The 25,784-nt window shown below is 40.9% G+C and overlaps 1 protein-coding gene across 1 annotated transcript in view; it reads right to left on the bottom strand.

Annotated features, from left to right (window-relative positions):
* Positions 1-25,784, bottom strand: part of LOC104953264 (Scm polycomb group protein like 2) — a 28,604-nt gene that overhangs the window by 1,958 nt on the left and 862 nt on the right. The window contains exons 2-10 of the mRNA XM_010780189.1: positions 23,737-23,808; positions 23,421-23,486; positions 22,465-22,535; positions 21,492-21,726; positions 15,100-15,188; positions 14,326-14,569; positions 3,762-4,081; positions 3,323-3,452; positions 2,979-3,185 (exon numbers count right to left, since the gene is read on the bottom strand). Of these exons, the coding sequence (XP_010778491.1) occupies positions 2,979-3,185; positions 3,323-3,452; positions 3,762-4,081; positions 14,326-14,569; positions 15,100-15,188; positions 21,492-21,726; positions 22,465-22,535; positions 23,421-23,486; positions 23,737-23,758 (1,384 nt within the window). The 5' untranslated portion in view covers positions 23,759-23,808. The remainder of the gene's footprint in view (positions 1-2,978; positions 3,186-3,322; positions 3,453-3,761; positions 4,082-14,325; positions 14,570-15,099; positions 15,189-21,491; positions 21,727-22,464; positions 22,536-23,420; positions 23,487-23,736; positions 23,809-25,784) is intronic.

Raw genomic sequence — 25,784 nt, forward strand, 5'->3', positions numbered from 1 at the left:
CTTGCGTTGTCTCCGTTGTGTGGTCTGGTTGGCTCTCAACGTACTTTATGTGCACGCCGAACACAGTAAGTTCGAGCCGAGCGAACACACACACCGCTCTATCGCGTAAAATCACACTATCTCTCCCTGCACTCCCCTCGTCTCCCTCACTCCCTCTCTCTCTCCTGGCACGATCGCCCTGGCACACAATCGTAGACCAATCCGATCGACGGATGCCTTTATTCATCCGACAAAGGTGTTGTTCGCCTCCTTCGGAGAGGACAGTTACTCCCGAGTGCCACGATCCTGAGACTCACAAATCTTGCAAAACTGTTTTACTAATTTCAATCAAAGAGCGTGTGGAACTATACTAGTACATATCAAATATGTTTGTTTATCTCTTATTTACTTCTGGCCATAACGTTATCGGATGATATACCTCATTTTGTTCTATTGTCAATTCCACTAACATTTTTATGTATTCTTTTCTTTTAGACATGCAAGACAGAGTATATCCACGACTCTCTATTAGGTATCTAGAGAAGTCAACGAGATTCACGTGTCTAACTCGAAAGTTGAGTTATAATTTTTTTAGATGGCCCCCTCGTAGGGCGCCTGGTGAGAACCCTCCTCTGCCACTCCAGGTGGGGGGTATCGTAATGTGTACGGCTATACAGTCATCGCTCTGTACTCGAAGTAACATTGTCATAAGTCCTACGGTAATCGGATATTATTGTGTTCCGAGTTACCTTGTAACCCAAACCCGCAGAAAAAGTGAATTAAGACGTTATCCTCTTAGAGCGGAAGTGGATCCGGCTCCAGACACTCGAACCATTTTCCAACACTGGTGCCGAGATGTCTTTTCTCCTGTCATTTCTTGCTAGGACCAAGTCTTCAGTCGAAAGTCACATATCGGACGACGGACGGTGAGCAGGTCGTCTGGCCTGGCCATGTAGGAAGGAATAAACTCGAACCTCGGGGCACTTTTTTCGACAGAGCGGCATTCCACCAGGTAAACTTTGTTAAGTATAAAAGCTCTACTCGATTATGTATAAAACTTCTTTCTATTTAACAAAAGACCTGTAGAGAAAGTTTACACATGCCCCTTTTAGACGTAAAACCTACTTGCGTCCGGAGACAATGGACCAGTTCCTGTCTGGCAACCTGAAATAATCTGAATTCATTCCTATTACGACGTCGGATGCAGGTATGTTTTTTTTTATCCGTAACTTAACTTTTACTGAAAATAACCCGGATTTTTCACTAACATATACGAGGCAAAGTTTTTTTTTTTGACAAGTGCGCCGTTTGCCGACCATGCCGGTGTTGTTGTTGCATTAACTTACTGCCGTCGTTCTTAGCTACGTTAGACAGTTTCACAGACTAGTGTCAAGGTGATTGATTCAGAATTTGTGACGGCTCGGGTATGGAACAGGACATCCCAATAAGGACAGATAAACAGCAGACTCCTAAATAGTCTGCGGTCGAAGATTGGAGAAGATGAGAGGGAATTAGAGGAATCTTGTCACTCACTACGAATCGTCGCCACACAATAGTCATAAGTTTTGGAGACTTACAGGTTTACTGGTTAGTTTTAGCTAATAAGCTGATTCGGCACATTATTTAGACTATAACTCCAAGAGTCACGAAGTGGGACACCACTAAGGACGGTATATGATTTCACAGACTCCAAGTCTGTCGCTCGTCTGGGTGACATAGCGACGAGCAGACGTGGGGAAGTGAGGCGAGGTAGTATGTAGGAGTGTGGGTAGTAGTTGAGTCACACTATATAAGCCGGGAGCACACAACTTGCTCTCTTAGGGACAGGGTGGTTTATGGTGGTGGTGTGTTGTGTGTGTGTGTGTGTGTGTTGTGTGTGTGTGATGTGGTGTGATGTTGGGTGTGGTGTGTGAATTACAGTCCTGCCGTCGTCTCTTGTGTCATGATGAGGTTCACGTAAAGCACGGTTAATGTATTATATTATTGAGGTGTCTCAAATATACGTCAATCAAGTGGCACCTGCTAACGGGGTGGTGTATGATAGGTTTACATCTAAAAACGTATTTTTCAAACATTATTATTTTAATTGTATTGTTCTTTCTTTTGTTACTTTTTTTTTTAACAGTCCGCGATCTACCCGCACCACACTGGTTGGCGACCACTGCTCTAGAGGAAGTAAAGAAACCGTAACTCTGGATGTATTTGTTGTTTGAGGTGCAATATGAGTCAGCAGCTTTAAGACATGAAGAAACTATTGCTTTGCTCTGATGTATTCATTTTGGGCAGAAGTGACGTTAGCGCCCAAACTATAAACTTGGAAAACCCCTGAAGTCTATTCCACCTGCCTGCATACAGTTAACTGGTGTTGTAGTGCTCGAGACCGGTCTCGAGACCACTTTTTAACGGTCTTGTCTCAGAATTGACTGCATTTGGTCTTGGTCTTGTCTCGGTCTAGGACCTATAGGTCTCAAGATTTTATGTCAAGACCACGGCTGTTGCTGGGGATGTGATTGGATGTAAAACGCCCTGTTCAAAAAATTCAACCAATATCGTGACTACGAATCTCTGCCCTCATGCGCCACAATGTTTGTAAACATGACACTGGTCTATACCGGCTGCTAAACTCAAACAATCTTGCAGTGAAGATGTCGCAACAACAGCTGGGTGTTCTCCGATAAGGGGCCGGGGGAAACAAAGTTAGTGATTACTGGTTCCATGTTGATTTATTTCAATACAAATTGTTGGGGGGAACCGAAAGGCTCTTACCGTACTGGTTACTTTGCAGCCCGGACATTTTCCCCAAAACACATTTTAGACGCGATCGCAAAACAGAAGTACCTTTCAAATCCCATCATTTTTAAGACCTACTAAATCATATTTAAGACCTCTCTTATATTTTGGGTCATATTTAAGACCTTTTTAAGGCCTTAAATTCAGATTATCAAATTTAAGACTTTTTAAGTCAGAGGGGTTATCCTGTGGTGTGGTACTGTATTTACCTCTGATGACCTCTCCTCCTGTGTGGGACTGGCTCTGCAGGAAGGACAGCATCACAGAGGGCTGGTACGTGCAGTCCACACAGGCCTGAACAGCCTGCTGCAGCACTGCGTTGACTGGAGCCGGCCCAAAGTGGTCGGGCAGCTGCTGCACCAGCTTTCTGTCAAGATGTGGGCCGTAGTTCCCGTGCTTGTTCACATAGACACACACTGGAATAAACAAAGAGAGGGAAAATTGTACCAATCCAAACATAGTTGAATTCTGACTGTTGACTTTTAAATCCAGCTAGAAAGAGTGGTTGATGGTGAACATATGAGTACACATGAGGCTCAGTCTGTTATCTTACCTGTGCAAACTACATTTGAGCTGTTGCTATGGTTGTTGTCTGCTGAGGCGTGTCCGGGGGTTAGTCTGGTCTCTGGAGGGGGGGCTGTAACTGCCGGTGTCCCCAGAGATTTCAACACCCCTGGCTTTCTCTGAACCAAAACACAAACAAACTCTTTTTCATTAACTTTCTGTAACCCACAAAGTTTAGTAATGATTTATTAAAGGTGTATTTTAAAACTTTGACTATTACACACAAACTGCCCTGCAGCACATGTTGCAGCTTCTAGCGCAAAGCTCCTCATTTATCATGAATAAACATCGTCTAAATCTTAACTCTGTTAAACAATGCACCTCTGACCCTTTTTCCTCTACATCAAATCTGCCATAATACTTATAAACATAAGATGACAGGGTCACTGGACCGCAGCATAACAGATTACAGCGCGGTGACATCTCACCTTGTTCCGAGGCTTGGGCCCTCGCTTCTTGTGTGGTCTGGGGGCCAGAGGACCCTCAGAGCTCGTCCTGACAGGACTCGCTGATGCTCCATTTACTGCTGCTGCCGCTGCAGCCTCAGCCGCTGCCTTCAACAAAGCAATGGTCAGGGATTTGGGACGACGACCACGGACCCCCTTGCGCACAGGGAGGGGGGGCAAGGGGTTTGGAAGTCGGTATGAGGTCTGCATGTAGGAAGAGGAACAGTTGGAAGAGGAGCGACGTGTAGTGAGGGAGGATGAGGTGGAAGCAACCGGAACAAGCAGTGCTCCAGGGAGCGTAACTGTAAAACATGGGATTATGGAGATAGAGAGAGAAAATATGTTGTTATTCTTTTTGTAATATGCATGAAAGATGCTAAAGATCATCATAAAGATTAATACAGGTTCATTTGGACTTTTTCTAATTGAATACATTTGAAATCTGCAGCTCAAAAACAATAATATGGGCTTCAAACAAAGGCATGTGTTGAGAATAATCTTTGCTAAATTATTAGCAATGTCACATTTACACCCTTAAGACTGTGTTCATATTTTCAAAAAAGGAAAAAGAAATGTCAGAAGAAAGACAAAGAGGGAATGAATAACTGTGTGGTTCTGCAGAGGAGATTTGTTTTGATTTTCCTGAGTCCTCTGAGATTGGCAGGTCTTTTGTATTTGGCCCCTCCTTACGCTGAAATCCGAGTCAAAAGTCACAAACCCCCAGAGATCTGCCTGCTAGACTTTTCCTTAAAACTTCTGCTTCCAGCAACCCAACAAAAATAGTGATTATGGTGAAAAGATGTGAACCCTTTTCCCACATACAGCAGAAGATATTGGATTATTGGGGCTGGTCAATTGGGAGTTTAAAATCTGATCCAACCATTATGTGTATCAGATAAGAATCCTTCGGAAACGCCATTTCAAAACCTGCCTTTTGGACTGTAATGCCACTTTGTTATACTCGTTTGCTCACTTACATAGACACCATTATACTGGAGTGTCAATATATTGACACAGGCAACCATTTTCTGCATGTAGGTTGTCACATTTTGAGAATTTCCAAAGGTGGATGAGTACTTTAGTCGATGTATCTGTGAAAAGCTACAATTGGCTGACAATATCAGCCTAGCAGGTATATCAGTAAGACATTGGTTTTAAAATCCAGCATTCTAGGACGAGGTTCAAGTTTAGCTATGGTGTGTGCCATCCCTTGTCCGACAATGGCACATTATACAATACAAATACATGAAGAATACCTCAGAAAACAACCTAGCAACCTGTCTTTTTGGAGGCTTAAAAGTCTCTCCACAAAAAAATTATATAATTGCAAAATCTCCATCAGCGTAGGTGTTAAAATAGAAGGACAGTGGCAATAAAGTGAGAAAAAAGGAAATGGGTATTGTGAAAAAGGGAAAAAAAGCAGTGGCTACACCACCCCCGCCTGTCCTCATTAGCCCTGCATGACTCTGTGATATGATCACATAATTATCAAAGAGGTTGTGTGAAAGAAGGAAATTGAGGAAAAGAGAAAGATAAGCCTCTCCTCTTTCAATACAAGTGAACTGTTTGGTGAGAGCAGCGTCCTGAGAGTGCATGTGGAGGCTCTCATGGGGCCTGGGCTTTCATTAGAGCTTCTTGACTGAGGCAATATGGAGACACTATGGAAGGTTTACAGTATTCTCTAAGGGGCCAGCCGGGGCACCCTGAAAGCTGCTTGATTGGGAAATGAGTGAAAGTGGCCATCTATAGAGCAGTGTTTTGCTTCAGAGGGTGAGGTCTCACTCGCTCACCAGGAGCGGTCACAAAAAGCGTGCTCAGAGAGCAAAGGAACAGAAATACCAACCTGCACGCACAGTGGCACGCGTATTCACCGAGCTAGCAGGATTAAGCCCTACAAAGGCAGATCAAAAATGATTTGCAGGGTACCAATCAGTATCAGCGGGTTTTAACTCTCCAAGGGGAATCTGAGTTGGGGGCCCACTCTGATCTTTCCTTGTTGAAAAAAAGAAAGTCTAATCCATTCACGTAATGTGACAGCCACTGAAGCAACATTTTCAACTTCCACACTGGTGATTAATGTCACACTATGATGGGTTTGAGCTTAACATTTTATAAAAAGTAAAACAAAATAATCATCTTTGCATTTTGTACTACAACTTTCAAATGTTTTACGTCCGTCTGACAGCGTCATGAATATTCTGTGTCCACTTGCTCAAGCTCTTCATCAAAGCAATATCCAATCCAACTTTATTTATATAGCACATTATAAGAAAATAGTTGACCAAAGTGCTGTACATCAATAAATATATAAAAAGCAGCATAAATACATTTAGACAAAACAAATGTAAAAGCACGAGACAATAAAACCATACTTGTAGCTGAAAAACTCTCATACATGATGTAAAAACATATAAAATGTATACTAAGAGTAATACTCAAACTTAGGACTGTGTGTGCTTTATGGCTGCAGTATTTGATGAAATATATATATTATAAATGTCGTCATACATGCAGCATTCTATCAAATGTCTCCACAAAATACAGCCAACAGTTTTGTAAGAGAGTTTCGTCACTTGACTTCAATTCAACTTTTTTTTTTTTCAAACATTTCATAAACAAATAGTTGTTGACAAAGGTTTTGCAAATAAATGTTCACTTTACTTATCAGAAAGGCAATACAGCTCTAAATGCCTAACAGTTATAGATTTAAATAGATATGTATTTTTTTGTAAACACTGCATTAGCATTACATTATCATTTCTGTACTGTTTTAGAATGTAATAGTAAACAATGTCTGCCTGGTGTGTTAGTAAAGATGCATACATTTCTAAAACTCAACAGCTGTGTTTGGAAGATGTGAGTAAAATGTGAATTGTTGAATACTGGCTAAAAAACCTAACAATAATCTTGGGAAAAACTTAAAATATGCCCCTTTTAGATAAACTCCAAAAAAGTGAATTGATTGGACCATCCAAAAAGCTTCAAAATGTTTACCATGGCATCCCTAGCATGTAACCAACCGGACATATGGTTCTGATCATGACTATATAATTCCAACTGACCCGTCGACCCGTCTGAGCTACAGCCTGAGGAAACGTGTGTGTGTGTGACAGTGTGTGAGCGCACATGCACGCATGAGAACGGGGTCGCTGGGAAGTGTGTCTGCTGTCTAGGGGGTGGGGGGAGGGGCTCCACACAGAGCCTCATCTAATTACAACCACACCCCCTCCACCCTCAAATGCTGAGCACCCAAACACATACACACATGCTGTTGACTAAATCTAAAGCAGTATAAAACTCATGAACTGCTAATCAGGTGTGTGTGTGTGACTGTGTGCAGACTGAAGAGAGGAGGAAGTTACTTAAATAGCTTCAGGCACAATGTGTAAAGACAACACAAATTCTATATGAACCAACAGTGTTTTGAATGCAACTTAAGTGGATGTTCACCGTTGAATAGAGTCAAATAAGTTCATATAATGATCAAAACAAGGGAATAAAAACAGCAATGAAAATATCTGAAGACCACTAATCCTTCCCTCATTATTTGGCAAACTAATTCCTGATGTTTCTCACACACACACACACACACACAGATTAAAAACACATGGAGCACCAAAAATAATTACTGACAAAACACTGTTAAATCTACAAAGTTTGATTCTCTCTGACAAGCAATAGCCACTAGGCTCTCTAAATGAATTTGACTGAATGCAATTCATTCAAAAAGTCTTCACGTTGAACAAAGAAAACAGTGTCAAGCTGCAGTTTTAATCATTAACACCCGAGTAGGCGGCTGCTACACATGTGAGAAGACATGCAACTTTCATGTGAACAGCAGATTTACCTTTCACTTCCCTTTGTAGGTTTTGCCAGCACAATGAGTTAAAATGTGAAGGCAGTTTTTTTAGTTAATAATCCTTAAAGCCATTTGGGGAGAGAATTATCAAATCTAAACACAATCATTTCTAAGACCACCACTACTACTTCCTGAACCGAACAAATCATTGACTGAATTAGTTTGAATTAGTGCAGTTTTTACACATGTTGATTTGTAACATTTTAGGGAAGAAGAATCCCCAGAAGTCTAATGAAACATGTTATTGCTACAGAAATATAACTCCACTTGACTTCAATGAACTGCATTGTATAACTAAAACAACCTTTAAAAAACAATGGAGGCAAAATACTGGAAATAAAAAGTGTGAAGTTTAACTTGAAGAAAACAACAAAAACTCACCAGGAGTTTCCCAGCTTTAGTTGTGGCTCTCGTAGTAGTAGTAGTAGTAGTAGTAGTAGTAGTAGTAGTAGTAGTAGTAGTCGAGGCAGTGGTAATGATAATTGTCCGTAACAATACTAGTCACTCAGTCTGGTTGCTTCCTGGTTCTCTTTTAGTAGCAACTCTTTCTCTTGTGTTGATGTGTTTCTTCTTTCTGACTGTTTTTCCTCTTCCTAACTTACTCTATATTCTTCTCATCTGCACTCCATGGCTGTTTTCTGTCTTTCTATCAGCTGCTCTCTCTATGTGTGTCTCCTTCTTGTTTCTCCCGGCAGTAGTCCACAACAAAGCCCACGCTGCTGCTGCTGCTTCTGCTGCTGCTGGTTCAAGCTGCTGCAAAGCTTCCCTTCCAATGAATGAGCATGAGGAAGGGGGGGGGGGGGGGAGTGGTGTTTATATTTGCATAGGGGCTAGGGAGGGGTAGACTGAGGGAGGGAAGGGTGGGTATGTTGGATAGTGAGGAGGGATAGGGGGGAGTTGAGCCCTTTATTCATGTTATCTGTAGGCCATATCGACAGTCTACATCAGTCACCTGCTTCTCAGCGAGCCCCTGGGGGAGGGGGAGAAGACGGGGGAGAGGGGTTAACTGTGGGGCTCTCGGATCGGATGGGGGATGGGGGAGGTAAAAGGTTAAACTGGATCAGAAGAGTCCCAAATGAAACTGGGCAAACTCCTGGAGTTGGTGAACACTTATGCAAGCTTTCACTCAACACACACACACGAACGAAAGTACGTACGTAAGCACAGCCCAGAAAGAGGTGCCCCCTCGTTGTGACCCTATTCAGACATTCCCTGGTGAAAGATGGCCAGGTCCAGTGTCAGGAAACAGTGGTGCAGTCGGATATCACCCTGGCTCTGGAACAATGTGGAGCTGAGCATTTAGAGGAAGCCTGCATGGGAAGTCCCTTCAGTCTTCTGATAGGGCTGATGTTGCAGATTCAAGGAACAAACTATTTCATACAAGTATGTGAAGCAGTGGTGTATCAACGAGCTTACATATTTGACATCCTTCTTGCACTGCTTATGATTTTAAATGAAAGAAGAGGTTGTAAGGTTCACATAAAGGAAACAACAGCTTTGACTTTAAGGCACTGATGTTATCTTTTTAATAAATAATACCTTGGTAAATTGTGGCAAAATGCCCTAATAAACAATTATTTTCTAGTTTATACATTAGTTAAGCAAAAATAAAAATGCCTGTCTTAGCCTAACTATAGAATATAAAAGGTGACAAAAATAATATAATTTTACCATAAATAGTACCAAGTGTCTGTATCTGTTAAAATGGAGGGATGCTCTATTATTCTATGCATTATTCGGGCTATTTTGCATTCTGACCCAGTTCAGTTCACCAACAAGCCAAGACAAAGACGTATCACACAAAACATGAAAGAAAAAATTCAGTTTTGCATGATGATTTACCGTCCAGAAAAGAGAAACAATTATTAGAAACTCAATTTTGGCATCCGCTGTAACTTCTTACAAAAAAAATACCACGGTCACAACATGGACATTTTGATGAAAGTTAATTAGACATTTTAAATGGAGTAGTAATTACTGTCTCTCACTCCCTTTCTCACATGTACAGTTATATCAGCTCATTAAAACCTCAAACATGCCCTACTTATTCACTTACAGTACTCCCATACAAACATAGCTGTCTGCTATTGCTATTATCATCACTATTTATTTCTTCAAAATGGACTAACGCACAAAGAGTACATCTGTGTCATGCTCTCTGCAAACACAGACCTGGATCACAACAACTTTGATTATGGATTAGACAATGGTCAAGCAGACAGATGTATGAATTCATCTGCTGCACAAATCTGTTTACTTCTTTGGGGACAAACTCGTGCTGGTGCACACATATTTGGGAATCTGGAGTGCAAACCAACCCACAAACTGTGAAATATGACAACCCTGTAATTTGTGTTGGGTGACTGGTAAGAAAATCTGGGATTCAACCAGACAGATTTGTCTCCCCCTTCCTATATCGGTTCATTAGATCAGTGGTTCTCAAACTTTTTTCAATAATGTACCCCCATTGAAAAAAAAATTCAGCCAAGTACCCCCTGATCAGCGCAAAAACAATTTGTTTAGGAAGAAATGCCTATATAAAGAGGTACAGTAAAACAACAACCTTGTAACTGAGAAACACTTAAATGCTACATTTCAAATGTTTACTATGCAACACTAAATTCATGGCAAACCAATTTTAACATCATGCAATAACACTAAGACGACATTAGTTGCATTGAACTGATCTTTTTAATAAGTTGTACTAAGAATTTAGTGAAAAACATGCGCTTGTGCTTCACTGAGGACCTTTGTCATTCTCAGTGACAGGGAGGCAAACTGCAGTTATTACACTTCGCGTTTTGAAATATGTGAAACTCTGTTCATATAAAACCCACACTGCTCAAACTTCGTTACTTTTCCTAAAAATGTGTATATTTATTTATTTTGGTGCGAGGGGAATGAAGAGAAAAAATATATGAGCATTTTATGAGCATGGGATTTTGACCCCTCATATAAACATGTGCAAAATGCTGCGCTATACTTTGCAGCCACAAGCCGTTGCCAAGCAACGCTTATTGTTTAGGTGTCCTTTGATAAGCAGGCAGTCATATCATTAGCTAGAACTAGCTAGATCTGATAGATTTGGAAATAAACGCGAGTGAAGTCCGGACGCGAGAGAGAGAGATCAGAGACCAGATCAGCTGCTGCTGACGGAGAACACGCAGCTCTGCATGATCACAGCTCCGCCGCGGACCGTTGAGTGGAGCAAAATTAAATACACTAAGAGTTAGACCTAACACACTTAGGTAAGAGACATCTCACTACATGTTACTCTGAGAACTGGGGTAGTTTATCTACTCTGGAACTAGCTATACTAGTTATACATATGTGTATTCTTTACTGTTCGGTCACTTATTACAGGTTCAGCGAGCTGCACGAGACTGACGGGCTGTCAGGAGAGGGAGAGGAAAAGAGAGCACCCCGTTTATTTTTCCCATTTCATTATCCAGAATTACTGTAAACCTTTGAATAAAGTAGTTAATCTACTATTAGTAGTTTGTTTAAATGCATTAATGATGTTGTTTTTTTCATTAACATAAAATAAATCTCACGTACCCCCTGCAGTACTCCAACGTTCCCCCTAGGAGTCCGCGTACCCCCATTTGAGAACCACTGCATTAGATCATACAATCCCCCATCTGAGTGTCCGAGGATCTCCACCCAGGGCTTGCCTTGTAAAGGTGCACTATGTTTTCTAAGAATTGTGAGTAGATAACGTATTTTTTTATTCAAACCAACTAACCTGGCTCAAGCTCAAGCTACATTCTCTCCAACCAAATCATTGTGTGTTCTGGAAGAATTCTACAGACACAAATGACATTTCACTTTATATGTATGTATGTTTAAATCTCAGTGCAGTGCAGACGTGTAGAAGAGCTGAGCTGCCATGGCTTCCTCATCTCACAAGCAGTATGGGGATAGTTTCTAAAAACAACCTTTTCCTTACTTATTGCTCTAACACAACTTGTTAGAAAACCAAAAATGGTGATCCCCGTTCTCCTCTTTTCTTGTCATGAGTGCCACTGGTAAGCATGAGTCACCGATTGTTTTCTTGTTGACAAAGTTCTCACTAGGGATAGGGCAGCTCACATTATAGGTTTAAAATAAGTCTGTGTTTATTTTTATGAATCCAGTCATTAGATTTATCTAAAAAGGCACATTTGAGTCTTGCCAATACAGACCACTCCAAAACAGAAAATGGCCCCTGGTGAGCTCTAGAGGCAGGTATAGGGATGTTGCATCATGACAGCTCTCTAAACACACGATGATTAGTATTTTATAGACCAGGCAGTCTCATATAAAAGCAGACATTAACGTCTCACTGGTGTAACACTATACAAACACTGGAGGCTGAAAACTCGACTGCCTCAACGCCCTACTGAGGACTGAGAAATGTAACTGCTGCCATCCATCAACAAAATGAAGGTTGTTGGTCCGAGGTATTCAAAGCCACCTGTTTCCTGTCCAGCGGGCACCAACAACAGGGTCAATGGGAGGAAATTGCTGGATGGGAGCTAATGTATCTAACAGCAAGCATGAGGATGATTGATATTTGCAGCATCTGCTACATTTCTTCAAATGTTCCAAATCAACATATCCACTCGAGTCATTGGTCAAAGTCATTTTGATGGATGAGAAATGTCTAAATATCAGCCAAAGAAACTAAACGGATAAACCTTCAACATTAAGCTTCAGCATTAGCGCACATCATATGTGACATGCTCCTGTAACTGCTGTGTCTAATTAACATATAATTACATCCTGATTAATAATTGTAGCTCAGTGCTGCGTTCACTCTTTAATAATATCAATTGAAGCTCTAATTTGTGCAGAACATACAGGGAATGTTTTTTCTAAGTGACATTCAGGAGTCCACATGGGGTCCATGGGAAAATTAGGAGTATATCAAAACACACAGAAGAATGTGGTTTAATGTTCTTGTTATCTGAAGGGGCCTCAGAAGAATCTGCCATTTTACATTTCTCAGAAACAAAACAGTAGATATAATACGAGGCAGTTCTCAGTCAAATTAGATGACAAGTGCAAACAATGAAACACTATTCAGAGGATTATGAACAAACATTTCTGGGCATACATGACAAAGTCTGTGTCTCTCAGAGTAAGTCAGTGTTTGTTATTTTGCTCGGACTGCCAAGCTTTTTTGCCACATCTTTCAATGCGCAAAATGGAGCCAAAAGCAGACCAATACATCACACATTTAAAAAAAAAACAGCCTCTGGTTATGTAAAGCACTGGATTAATATACGAGTGGGATCTTTTCAAGCAAACCCGCTGAATCTTTAGGGAACTTGGCAGACTAAATGTGGAGGTCAGAGCTGCGGGTCACAACCTTTACAACAAAAACAACCAGCTCAACACAGAGCAGAAGGAAAAAACACAGAGGAGATTCACAAATAAAAATCCAACAATTAGAACAGATGTTGTCATTTATAAGTTATTCTACATTTTAAATTAACTTGATAGGGTGAACATGTGTGCCTTTCTGAACAATAACACACAGTCAAGGGTCTAGCAATTGTAGACTTCAGTTCATTGTTAACCTTCTAAATTACGCCTTCATACACACTCACATAATTATCTATAGGATGTCACTAAAAGAGTTTATCTCATTAAAAGAATAAAGGAACCAACATTTAGCAAGGTAATTACACTGCCCATTAAGCCATTAGTTCATGATACCACATAATTACCTTGAATAAGTACTAAGCAATTCATCTACCCCAAATTAAATCTGTGATATTTACAAAAAACTTTTTTCTTTCTATGAGATTAAGAAAATAAGCAACATATCTTTCACTTTTTTTATAGCATTATTAGCTATCGTTCCTGCTTGTCATGCTGCTTGTGTCTGCCACAATAGGCCTCCCTTGTGTTTTGCAGAACATCAACTGCATCAAAATGAATAATCCTACAATGTAACATCAATTATTATGAAGTTCAATGAGTACTTCATTGACAACAGGTCACAGTTTGCCAAAGATCTACTCAAATGCTTGCACTTTGTGTTGTAAAGTCTCAGCGACAGCAAGACAGACTGAATAAGCTCTGAACAAGGCCTCTCTGTCTTTATAATGGCTCAAGTCTGCGCCCGAGAAATATGACACCCAGTATCGGGAATGATTAAGAAGAGAGAGCACCAAACAAAAAACCCTTTAAAGAAAACTCTACAAGTACGCTGAGCTGTCAGTCACAGAATTTGCCCAACTCAGCTCTCAGCCTGTAATGATGAAGCAGAGGCATCAGAGTTTGTGCTCTGCTGCTCCCTAGTGGGGGCAATTGAATAATGTAGTTTGAAGATCTGAGATAAAATACCCCTTTCCCCTTAAAAACAAGAACAACCAAGTAAGTCTGTGCACTAAACTATCCAACTATTGGCATGAATAATGGTCTAAACTAAGATCTTAAAACAATCATGGGATTATAGCTGGAAACATTAATTTGTATTATAATTTGTATGAAAATGTATGCATTATCATGATTGGTAATATACAAATGTGACATATTGTTTAGTGGAAACCAGTGGCATCAGCACAAGCTATATCATATATTGATACTCACAGAAAATAGCATTAAAAAGCCTTAAATAACAATTTTTACACTCTACACGTTACATGACAATCGATACAAAATAAATATCAGTATATATCAATAAGTATTACTTACAGAAATTTCCGGGCGGCTGTAAACTGTGTTTCGTCAGGGCACACCAGCCGACAGGGAACACGTCTCTGGAGTCAAAGGGGCACCAGTAATCAAAGGCGCCTCGCCAGCCGTCGAACATGACGAAAATCTCCAGACCTCTGACCTCTCCAACTGTGGCGGGACAAATCAGGTAGGGGTTCTTCCTGTCTACCGCCTCCAGCTTCATGCCAGGCTGGAAGTAGTTTTTAACTGCTGTGGCTGGTTCCTAATGACACACACACATAAACAAACACATTAATACTGTACAATCCGATTATCTCTGTTTCTATCCTGAAAGTATTTGAACATGATTATTTATTAAGAAACAACATTTTAACTGTGTTTCATTCAAACAAATCACAATTTTCTCCACTTTGCTGTAATAATATATGCCGCTGTGCCAAATCCAGTGTAATGAGGGCCCCACCAACTGTGCTCATTACTGCAATAGAAAAAGAAAAAATTAAACTACACATTTTATAATGTGAACTCAAAATGTATTCTTCTATTAATAACCCCAATTATAGAGAAAAAATACACATCTTTACTTCAAATAGTTACATTTAAATATTGTACAGTATGTTTTTGGTCAAATGTTACATTCATTTAAAACGCTGACACCTTGAAAGTGAGTCCCTATTCAAAATGAAATGCTGTATTACTTTTTTAATGAAACCAAGAATAAATTGACAGCAGATGTGTCAATTCATTTTTGGCAGCTATGGGGCTTCAGTAGCGTCTACCCGTTGCCTTTACCTTTTTAAAAGCAGAGGCAGGGGCCATCTCTGCTCCACTCAGCGTCCGCAGGAGGAACATGGGCCATGAGGAAGCATTCATCCTGAAACCTGAACAGAAAATCTGATTTATTTAAATTATTAAAACCCGAACAGAGTTGTTGGCAGTATGAATCATTTTGCCTAATGACACGTTTACCCATTTAAAAACTGCATGTCCAACAGCACATGCAGTTACTACTTGCTAGTGACTTTGAGCCTTTAGCCTACCATTTACTAATAACGCTCAAGAATTCCTCTAATGACCATGCTTTCATCGTCTTAGACGCATAAGATAAAGGAAGAAGAGACTTTATAATTTCTAAAAGATCTGATTATATCTAGGATCACAGCATATCATGACATATAAGAAAACGTTATTTAATTGACATCATCTGTTCAATTTCAACTTCAGATGTGTATTATTGCAGAGACTGGTTGGGTACGGTTAAATATTCAGAATTTAAAAAAAAGCAACCACATAGATGCTGAGATTATTTTGGATTTGACTTGCTAACACAATTAAGGGAAGTGGCAGAAATGCACAAAAAGGAGCAAGTTATCCTAATGAGAGACAAATAAAACACGGATATATGCTGCTGTACAATATTAAAAAAGGAAAATAAGCAGCTGTACATACATAACGAGAAAAATAATAATAATAATACTAGCCTCTAATTAAACTGAAAGAATATACTGTATTCAACAAATGGTCATGCCCGTACGTAAATGCCATGGAAACAGAACGTGGCTCTGTATAAAGCGCTGCTGACCATTTGCACACCTTTTTCAAAACACACCCGTGGAGAGCGAACTCCTTGAGATTCAACATGCAGGAAAAAGGAATGCATCACTAAAACGGCTGTTGAAACCCGGAGAGGCTCAATATCACCCTCAGTTCCCCAGTTAAGAGCAGCACCTGCAACTGGCCATGTGGGCCTTGTGTGGGTATACATGGCAGGTAAAACTTTTTTTAATTGATCATTACCCCTTATATCATACAAAGCCATTTCTGTGTTGAAATAAGTGAACATTCTTTAAGGTGGAAAGTTCATAGAATGTTGGCAGTTGGAATCAAGAAGGAAATATGACTTTGTACGATATCTTGAATAAATAAATACACATTTTGAAAATATGATTTTGTTTCAATTTTCCTTTTACTCAAAGTATTATTTATGTATATTCATAATATAACATGCTAATATCAAGCTCCAGATTATTTCCCACAAAACACAGCGTAATTATTCCCAATTATATTAATATTAAATCACAAAAAGAGACGGAAAAGGTATACCGGTACTCAGATCTTGTACTTAGAAGTATCAGAGTGTAGCAATACACTGTTACAAGTAAAAGTCCTGCAATCAAAATGTTACTCAAGTAAAAGTAGAAAGGTATTGGCATCAGAATATCCTGAAATTATCAAAAGTAAAAGTATGCATTATGCAGATTGGCCCCTTTTCAGAATAATATATATTATATGTTTTGAGTATAACTATTCATGCATTAATGTGTTTATCAAAGCTGGTAAAGGTGCAGCTAGTTTTTAATTACTTTGTTTAGTGCAGGTAGCTTGTGAATATTACTCCAATGTCACAAAAGTCTGATTTTAGTGTTGATTGTATTTCACATCATTAATCCAAAATCTGCAAAGTAACTAAAGGTATTCAATAAATGTAGTGGAGTAAAAGTACACGATTTACCTATGATTTGTAGTGGAATAAAGTAGCAACAGAATTAAATACTTGAGTAATGTACAAGTAACTCAAATGTTACTTAAGTACAGTATTTGAGTAAATGTACTTAGTTAAAAACCACTGAGTGTATTTCATATCTAGTATGAATGTTGAGGTCACATGACAAAGAAGCTATTGTGGTGACTCTAGTTAACCATAATTCACTTTTGGGTCACAGTTCCTACACGGACCTTGTTTAGTGTAACACCGGAGATATAGGTTGCCAAGCTAGAGCTAGCAACGCTCTCTAACGGATTTTTTGTGTGCTCATGGGCTGTTGGTGGACATTAAAAATAAACCTTTAGTGGATGCCATAACGTTTTCTTCTCTCGTGTGCACACTCGGCAGCGCAGCGTACGACGGGCTGTCGGGCTCGCTGTCGGGGGAGGACATTTTTCTCAGACTTTTGGCCGAATTTCCTGATCTGTCGCTGCCCACTTTCTCCGCGCTCACCACCAAACATGGCGTGGAGCACCACGTCACCACCGAGGGGCCTCCAGTCTACGCCAGGGCCCGACGGTTGAACCCTTCTAAGCTAGCCGTAGCGAGGGCGGAATTCGCAACCATGGAACGCCTGGGCATCGTCCGCCGCTCCAACAGCCCTTGCGCCTCTCCTCTGCACGTCGTGCCCAAGCCGAACGGCGGTTTCCGCCCGTGCGGGGATTACTGCCGACTCAACAATGCCACTACACCTGACCGCTACCCGGTGCCGCACATACAGGACTTTTCAGCGCATCTGGCCGGCACGAAAGGTTTTCTCCAAGGTGGACCTGGTGCGTGGATACCACCAGGTGCCCATGCACCCCCTGGACATTTCCAAAACGGCAGTAATAACGCCTTTTGGACTCTTTGAGTTCCTGCGGATGCCTTTTGGGCTCAAGAATACCGCCCAGACGTTCCAGCGCCTGATGGATTCGGTGCTGCGGGACCTGCCGTTCGTGTTCGTGTACCTGGACGACATCCTCGTCGCCAGCGTTTCAGTGGAGGAGCACCTGTCTCACCTCCGGGCGCGGCTCAGCGAACATGGATTGATCATCAATCCTGCAAAGTGCCTGTTCGGGGTGTCTGACATTAACTTCCTCGGGCACCGCGTCACCAAGGACGGTGCAACACCCCTGCCGGCGAAGGTGGAGGCTGTTGCGGCTTTTCCTCGCCCGCTTACAGCCCAGTCGCTGCGTGAGTTCCTGGGGATGGTGACTTTCTACCACCGTTTCATCCCCCGGGCCGCCCACATCATGCGGCCATTGTATGAGGCTCTGAAAGGCAAGACCCCCGTTCAGGCGATTGACTGGACAGCAGAGGCGGAAGTCGCTTTCACTGAAGTTAAAACCGCGCTGGCTCACCCTTTATCCACGGCTCCCATCTCCATCACTACGGATGCTTCGGACTACGCAGCCGGCACGGGCTGGACGGAGCTTGGCAACCGCTCGCCTTTTTCAGCAGGCAGCTGACGCCGAGGGAACGCAAGTACAGCGCTTTTGACCGGGAGCTCCTGGGTCTTTATTTGGCTGTGCGGCACTTCCGTTTTCTGTTGGAAGGCCGTGAGTTCACGGCGTTTGTAGACCACAAACCGCTCACCTTTGCCATGTCAAAGGTGGCGGAGCCTTGGTCGGCACGTCAGCAGCGGCAGCTCTCCTACATTTCGGAGTTTACCACAGACATTAAACACGTGGCTGGCAAGTCGAACTTGGTTGCCGATTGCCTCTCCAGGGTCGTCATCGGAGCCGTCCAGCTGGGCCTGGATTATGCTTGTATGGCGGCGGACCAGGTCACCGACTCCGGCGTCCCTTTTATCGCGACGTGGGTGTGTCGTTTTGGCACCCCGTCAGACATTTCCTCGGACAGGGGCTCACAGTTCACTTCAGAGCTCTGGGGCTCTGTTGCAGACAGTTTGGGGGTCAAACTGCACAGGACTACCGCTTACCACCCCCAGGCTAACGGCCTCTGCGAGCGCTTCCATCGCTCCATGAAGGCGGCGCTCAAGGCCAGCCTTACGGACGGTAACTGGGTCGAAAAGCTGCCCTGGGTGATGTTGAGAAGGAGGATCTGTAGTGCTCCACGGCGGAGATGGTTTACGGTCAACCCCTGAGAGTCCCAGGGGAATTCCTACCCAAGGCATCAGTTTCTTGGTCTCCTACGGCTCAACGGGTTTTCCTGCAAGATGCGGCGGAGGCTTTCGTTCCGGTTCCGACTTCTCAGCACGGCGCGCCGGGGTCTCAGGTGCAAGCAGAGCTACGCTCGGCTGGGCACGTTTTCATCCGCCACGACGCGCACAGGGGCCCCCTACAGCCCCCTTACGATGGGCCTTTCCGGGTTTTGGAGCAGGGGGACAAGCACCTGGTGGTCGACATGGGTGGCAAGGCGGAGACCGTCTCTGTGGACCGGGTTAAGGCTGCTCATTTGGACTTGGAGCAGCCGGTGGTGTTGGCCCGTCCACCACGACGGGGTCGCCCCCCGTCTTCGATTCCCGCTACAGGTTTGAGTCCTGTGGTCCCGGTTCCCACTTTGCCGGGAACCGCACGTTCAGAGGTTGTTTTAACTGCCCCCATACTCAAGAGTAGAGGGGGTCGGCGTGTTGTTCCTCCCCGCCGCACGGACTTTGTTTATCTGTGAATTCTGGGGGGGCTTGTGTGGTGACTCTAGTTAACCATAATTCACTTTTGGGTCACAGTTCCTACACGGACCTTGTTTAGTGTAACACCGGAGATATAGGTTGCCAAGCTAGAGCTAGCAACGCTCTCTAACTTGACTCTCATCACTGAGTACATGTCTGATATCACTATTGCTTGATAGAAAATAAAGAGTGGAAATCCATCTTAAATACTCCGCCTCCGACTCCTTCTTACCGGCACTACACTATTGACATTTTTTAATTATTAGCATACTTTTCAGTAATAGGCTTAGGCAAATTAGCAAGGTATGGAAGATAACATTGTTGAAAACCCTGTCAAACTAAGAGAGAAGACGTCATGGATACGGATCAAGTTCCCAGGAAGTGCGCCGGACTCTGAGGAAAATATTTGTTGTGGCCAAACGGCGGTACTACACTTCCGTATCAGTTGCTGGGCCCGGAAAGACTTTTTCTCATTGACTAACATTGGGAAAGAGAAGTCTGTAAATCGTTGGATAATTTTTTTTAAATCAAATAAACTAACCAGTATGAACATTTGTATAGCCCTTATTAAAAACATTCGCTCCTCAAGTTATAAAATGTGCTAATAGCGTTATTCTGACAGTTATTTTCCTCTGCATTATGAACACGGATCTACATCCATGGATCTAACCCACGGGACCGCGCCGCCCGGCACGTTCATGTGACGTGTTCAGTACTACATGAGTTTTACCTTTACCCATGGATGCACAATAAGAACGGATGATATGAATACTTTCGTGACGTTTCGCTCTCTCAAAAGTACGGCCATTTTATCTTCATGCGCCAATGAGCAACTCTCATAGGAATGAACGAGGCCCCGACTCCCACGCTATATCCAGTTCTATCCATGATCCGGATATACAACCTGAAAATAACTTCACCGCGGTCATTTGCGTCGCTTTTGCAGCATAACACCATAGCCTGCATAACACGCTCACCTCACCTTCCACCTGAATGGAAAACGGTTGATAAACTGCTAAAACGTCAGAAAAACAAAATAGTGTCTGCCTAATTAAAATCAGTTTGATTCAATAGTGATCCTTCCTTACATTAACTTAAAGTCAATGAACACTGAGATGGGGTGAGGAATCATAACCTCACGTGTTGCAGATCAAGCTGCTGTTTCACTGTAAAACGTGCATCCACACTGAAAGTCAACCATACTCTTCTGTCGGGAAATGCAATGACTAAAACCATGAAACAGTGAGTAAATAGCGTATATAAATAATAATGTGTTAAGCTGCAAGTATTGTGTTAGTCCACTAGCCATTATGCTAATATATTCAAGGTAAAATCCCATAGGCTTATGCTAATAACATTAGCGTTCTGTACCTGTGGTGAAAACTTGACAATCAGGGACTTTTTCTTAGCAGTGAAGCTTGCGAGTCATAATAGAGCAACATTGTGTTTCTTTTAGTTAAATCTCATTTCTGACAATCAATTTCTTTGGTTAAACTTTTTTTTTTGTAAATTAACTGCATAGTGCCAGCTTTTAACCAATTTTCACAGTGGCTAAACAGTGGAATTACAACTTCCGGGTCCGTCACGTGACACTATTGGTCCAATACATGTATTATCAATAGACTATTTGAAAAGAGAGGATAGTGAATCTGTTTATCAGGTAAACTTCCCAGTTTAAATGCTCAGTATACAAGAAAGTGCATACTGAGTATATCCCAAGACAAAAAATGTAGCAATGAAAATGTCCTGGCTGTGGAATGGATAAAGTATCTCTGATTATAATGCCAAATACAGTATGCCAAATACACCTGGATGTCTTTCTGCCTCTGGTTGCGATTGAAGTTTACAGGTCAACATGCTTCTCTGTAGTAGAATGTCCATATTGTATACACTCTGCATGCAACAGTTAACAATGTGTAAAGGCAGCTACAATACCTTTTGAACATAAACAAAAAACTATGTCATTCCAAAAGCATCACGACATCACCTGCATAACCTCAAGTATCTATGTTTAAAGACACTCACCCAGCGGTGGCTGCAGCATGTCTCCGGTCCTCTCACAGGTTCCTATTGGCTGGATGTCTAACGAATCAACCAGTCTCCAGAAGTCGTTGGTGTTGTCACTTCCATCCAGACGCAGGCGTAGGCGAGTGCCCATCATGCCCATCACCGTTGCAATGCACACAGAGTTAGAGTTGCGAGGGTCCCGTGCCTCAAGCTTCATTCCCGCTTTAAAGTCATTAGAGGGGGGAATTCTGGACTGCAGAGGGACACAAGGACCTTGAGTCACTATCATGTTTTGTGAGGACACATATTTTATGTATTACACATCTAATTATACTCCAATTAATAAATTGTGATTTATTTGAAAAACACAGTAGGCTACGTTGTAATATTGTCGCATACTGCAACTTCGTATGTATTTACAGTAAATAGAGAATAAAGCTGCCGATATTCATCGTCTAATGTAGCCTACTCAGCCAATTTCTTCCTACTGAAAAAAATTAATGTAAATCTTTAAAAATGTGTCAATAAAACTAAATTGTTTTCCTTTAAAAGCTGGTGGGGTAGCAGTATTAAATAAACTCTTTGATTTGGACTATTTTCAGCCAGCAGCGGTTTATTTGACTATATTTAAAAATAAACTCATGTTCATCGTAATAAAGAAACATATCACTCACTACAACAAGGGGATGTGTTTTTAATCTTTTTTTTTTTTAAAGAATGGAGCTCTATGGCACGGAAAAATACTCAGTATTCCACAGACAATTGTTAGGTTTTATTTTGCTCTTGGTCTTTGTTAACAGTGAGACAAATAGAGAATATACCTCAAACAACACATTATAACCAAACAACCCTAATTTAAAAACAAAAAAATGGCGGAGTGATAGCAGACTGTATTTAACCATTTTTAAGATACAAACATTTAAAGAAAACAACAAGGAGTATGAATAACATTGGACCCTTTAAATGCAATGATAATAAAAAAGCAGCTAACCTGTTTGAAGCAAGTCGGTGACGCTGCAGTCGAGGACGTTTCTCTCAGATAGTCTTCCCATCTGAATGATTCTAGCATAAAAAACAAACGGATGATTATTATAAGATCAGAAACTGCTTTACAGGTTCAAGTATGAGTACACATACAAAAAATGTCATTGAGTGTTTTGGGTTGCTCTGTGTATTGCTCACATACACAGAAATAGACAGGTAAAACAAGGTTAAACATTTACCTAAGATATAAGTATTTATGTGCTCTAGGTGAAAAACAAGATAATAAAATTATTAAAAGAGTTGGTGCAGAGTGCATCCTGAAAAAATGAATTTTAATATAATAGAGTTTTTTATAAAATCGAACATATTGTTTCTTTTTTTTCCAATAGCTTCCATGCAATGTGACCAATCAACTTCAAATCTGACCCAATGTTTGTTTTACTAAGGACACATAAGACATGCTATAAAAAACAAATAGCTTAATCAATAATTTTTCGGAAAGTGTTTCTTTTTTTTCTTCTTCAATCTATTGTAAAGGCCTCCAGCCACAGAGCATTATCCAACATAATATTGAACTACATTTAGCATTATTCAACTGATAGTTTGGAAGTAATGAGTTGCAGTTGGGAGCAAAACAACCATGTTTACTTGTTTATACCTTTGTTGCTAAATCTGCACCAGCCAGGAAGCTGAAGAGAAATACTCAAACAAAACTTTGAAAAAAAAGAATCTTTGGAAAAAATCTGGGAAAACTGGAAAAACCTTCTTAAATTGGAGTTTAACATATAGATTAAAATATGTTATTTACCCACACCAGAAATTTATAAAAGATAATAAACATAGGTTAGTGCTCGTTCTGGAACCGAAGCGGCTGGATTACAAAAGCTATTATCTGAAAGTTTTAGAGGGTTAATGAAAGGATTAACTATGAACAGAAAGAAGCCAGAGATCAGAGTTGCCAACCATTAGATTTGTCGAGGGGAGATCCTGCTGTGATGCTGCTGCGTCTCTCTTTCTCCTCTTTCTGATCTGAAATCAAAAGATGATTGAACTGCTCATCAGAATGTGGGAGCTGCTGACATACAGACTTTAATTACTGTGAGAATAAAGGCATAAAACCTGCTATGGGAATAGTTCTGAGAAAAGAAAGACTACCAAAAAATCGAATTATGTGGTTGGAAAGCGTTAGTGAGTATTTGTTATCCTTCTGTGTTTGTTTTATGATCAAACTGGTGTTGAAGTCTAGTACATTTGTTCAGTCAGCACTGTGAAGGCCTACCTCTGTGTGGTGTTCGGCCCATGATGACCACAGTTAAACGTGCAGGGTAAGTGAAGTCAGACAGGCTGCTACCTGCACAGACACAGAACAGGAGGGAAGGGTTTCATGTGATATTAAACAGCATTTCAAGTAAAAAGATGACAGTATTGTTTAGATATATTGTTTAAATAGTAAATACACATCTTTGATTCACATCCGCATCAAAATTAACAGATTTGAAACTAATGTGCAACAATCCTTTCCCTTTGCACTGACTTTGCATCGGATCCTATGTGTATGTTGGGTGAAAAAGTACCTAATGTTCTAAAATACATTTCTGATTTGCCTCTGGTAAAACTAAACATGGAAAAGTGTTTATGCACCATGACACAAACTTCAGGGAAACTTTTAGGGTTTTTTTTTCAATTAAGGCTTCAGTCTTTTATGTTTGCCCCTTAATTTAATTATCTTTATTTTTATTTGGTTGATTTGGGTTTGTTTATTTATATCCTGCACTAACATTTTACAGGGTAAGGGTTTTTTGTAATTTATATAAAAAACGGTCTGTGTAGCCAAGGCCAAGGTTGTTTTCCAATCTATACCTAAATATTCACTGAAGCTCCAAATGGGTGTATAATATATTTAAATATTCCCCCAGTAATGCAATAGTAACATTTGCTAAAGCTACTTAGCTGTTTAAAATCGAAACTTGGCCTTTTTTTTTAAATATTGTTGTCTGAGGTACGAACAGATGAGACCTTTGACACATTGGAGACAAATAAAGGCATAAAGGTCATGGTAAACAAGTTGGTTTGAGGAACAGAAAAACTAAATAATGTCATAATCAAATTGGATTAAAACAGATAATATTTGACAGTCTCTAAGGATGCATTACATTCCAATAAAAACATTTAATCCTATTCATTTTGCCGAACAAATAATTATGACACTGCATAAACCCTACCAACAACATGTTCACTCATGCCGATTTGAAATGTGTCAAAGGTCTCTACGTTTTAAGTTTTGCTTCAGGACTAACCTTTACTCCTGATGCAGGTTACATAATATTAATAAAATAAAATAGTTACCACACGATCAACGCTGAAAATTTGGCCCAAACATGTAGGTTCACAAAAACTCTGAACATACTCCCACTCCCTGGAAATTCTGTACATAGTGATAGCTCAAGAATGAAGCAAAAAAATTATCCACGGTATGAGAGCATCAAAAAATGTTGTGATACACTGTAATCCAGAAATGTAGATGTTAAATTCGCTTCAGAAGCCAGAAAATGTCTCCTTTTCCTGGTTTAAAAATCTCAGCATCTGCAATGCATTGTGTCTGTCCCTCCCTCTGAAGACCCTTCTGTCTCTGCAGCGAATCCCATTGAGCCAGAAGGAGCCATAAAGATTCCAAGCTGCCATAAAAAGCCATTACGACGTGTGGATGCGGGACGTCTGCGGGGCGACATGAAAAGGATTCCAACTCTGCTCTTCACTCAGCTGCAGCCTGCTTCAGTGTTTGCTCTGCTCTGCCTCTCTTGCTCAAGAGAGTCTGACACAAAACACCCATCAGACCAGGAAGCACTTCATTTTACAACCCCCATTTGCACTAAGGCACCCACTTATCTAGGATTAGAGTAATGTTCACTAACCTGAACAGTGAGAAGATCTGAAAAATGACCCTGAGATCTGGTTTCAGGAGGGGTCATAACTTTTCCTTGACATGAGGCGCTGTCACAATGTGACTTATGGTGGTTTTTCTCATGTGATAAAAGAAATGCACAAATAGTTATACTCAAAACTTTACACTCAAGATGTTTTGTTCTTATGATACTTAATTTGAAACAAAACAAATTCAGACATGTGAGAGGTTTCGGAGAAATGTACAAGTTGGCCTGGTGTATCACCCACAATTGAATTTCAGTGGAAGTAGTTGGAAGTTCAAAGCCCAAATACATTCCCACAAGACAAAGAAATAAAGCAGTCAATCTATGGAAGAAAAAATGACTTGATTTAACAATTAAAGGTTTGGCTATCCACTAGTTATATTATATATATATATATATA

This window comes from Notothenia coriiceps, unplaced genomic scaffold (assembly GCF_000735185.1).
Source record: "Notothenia coriiceps isolate Sejong01 unplaced genomic scaffold, NC01 NC01_scaffold00021403, whole genome shotgun sequence".
Taxonomy (NCBI): domain Eukaryota; kingdom Metazoa; phylum Chordata; class Actinopteri; order Perciformes; family Nototheniidae; genus Notothenia; species Notothenia coriiceps.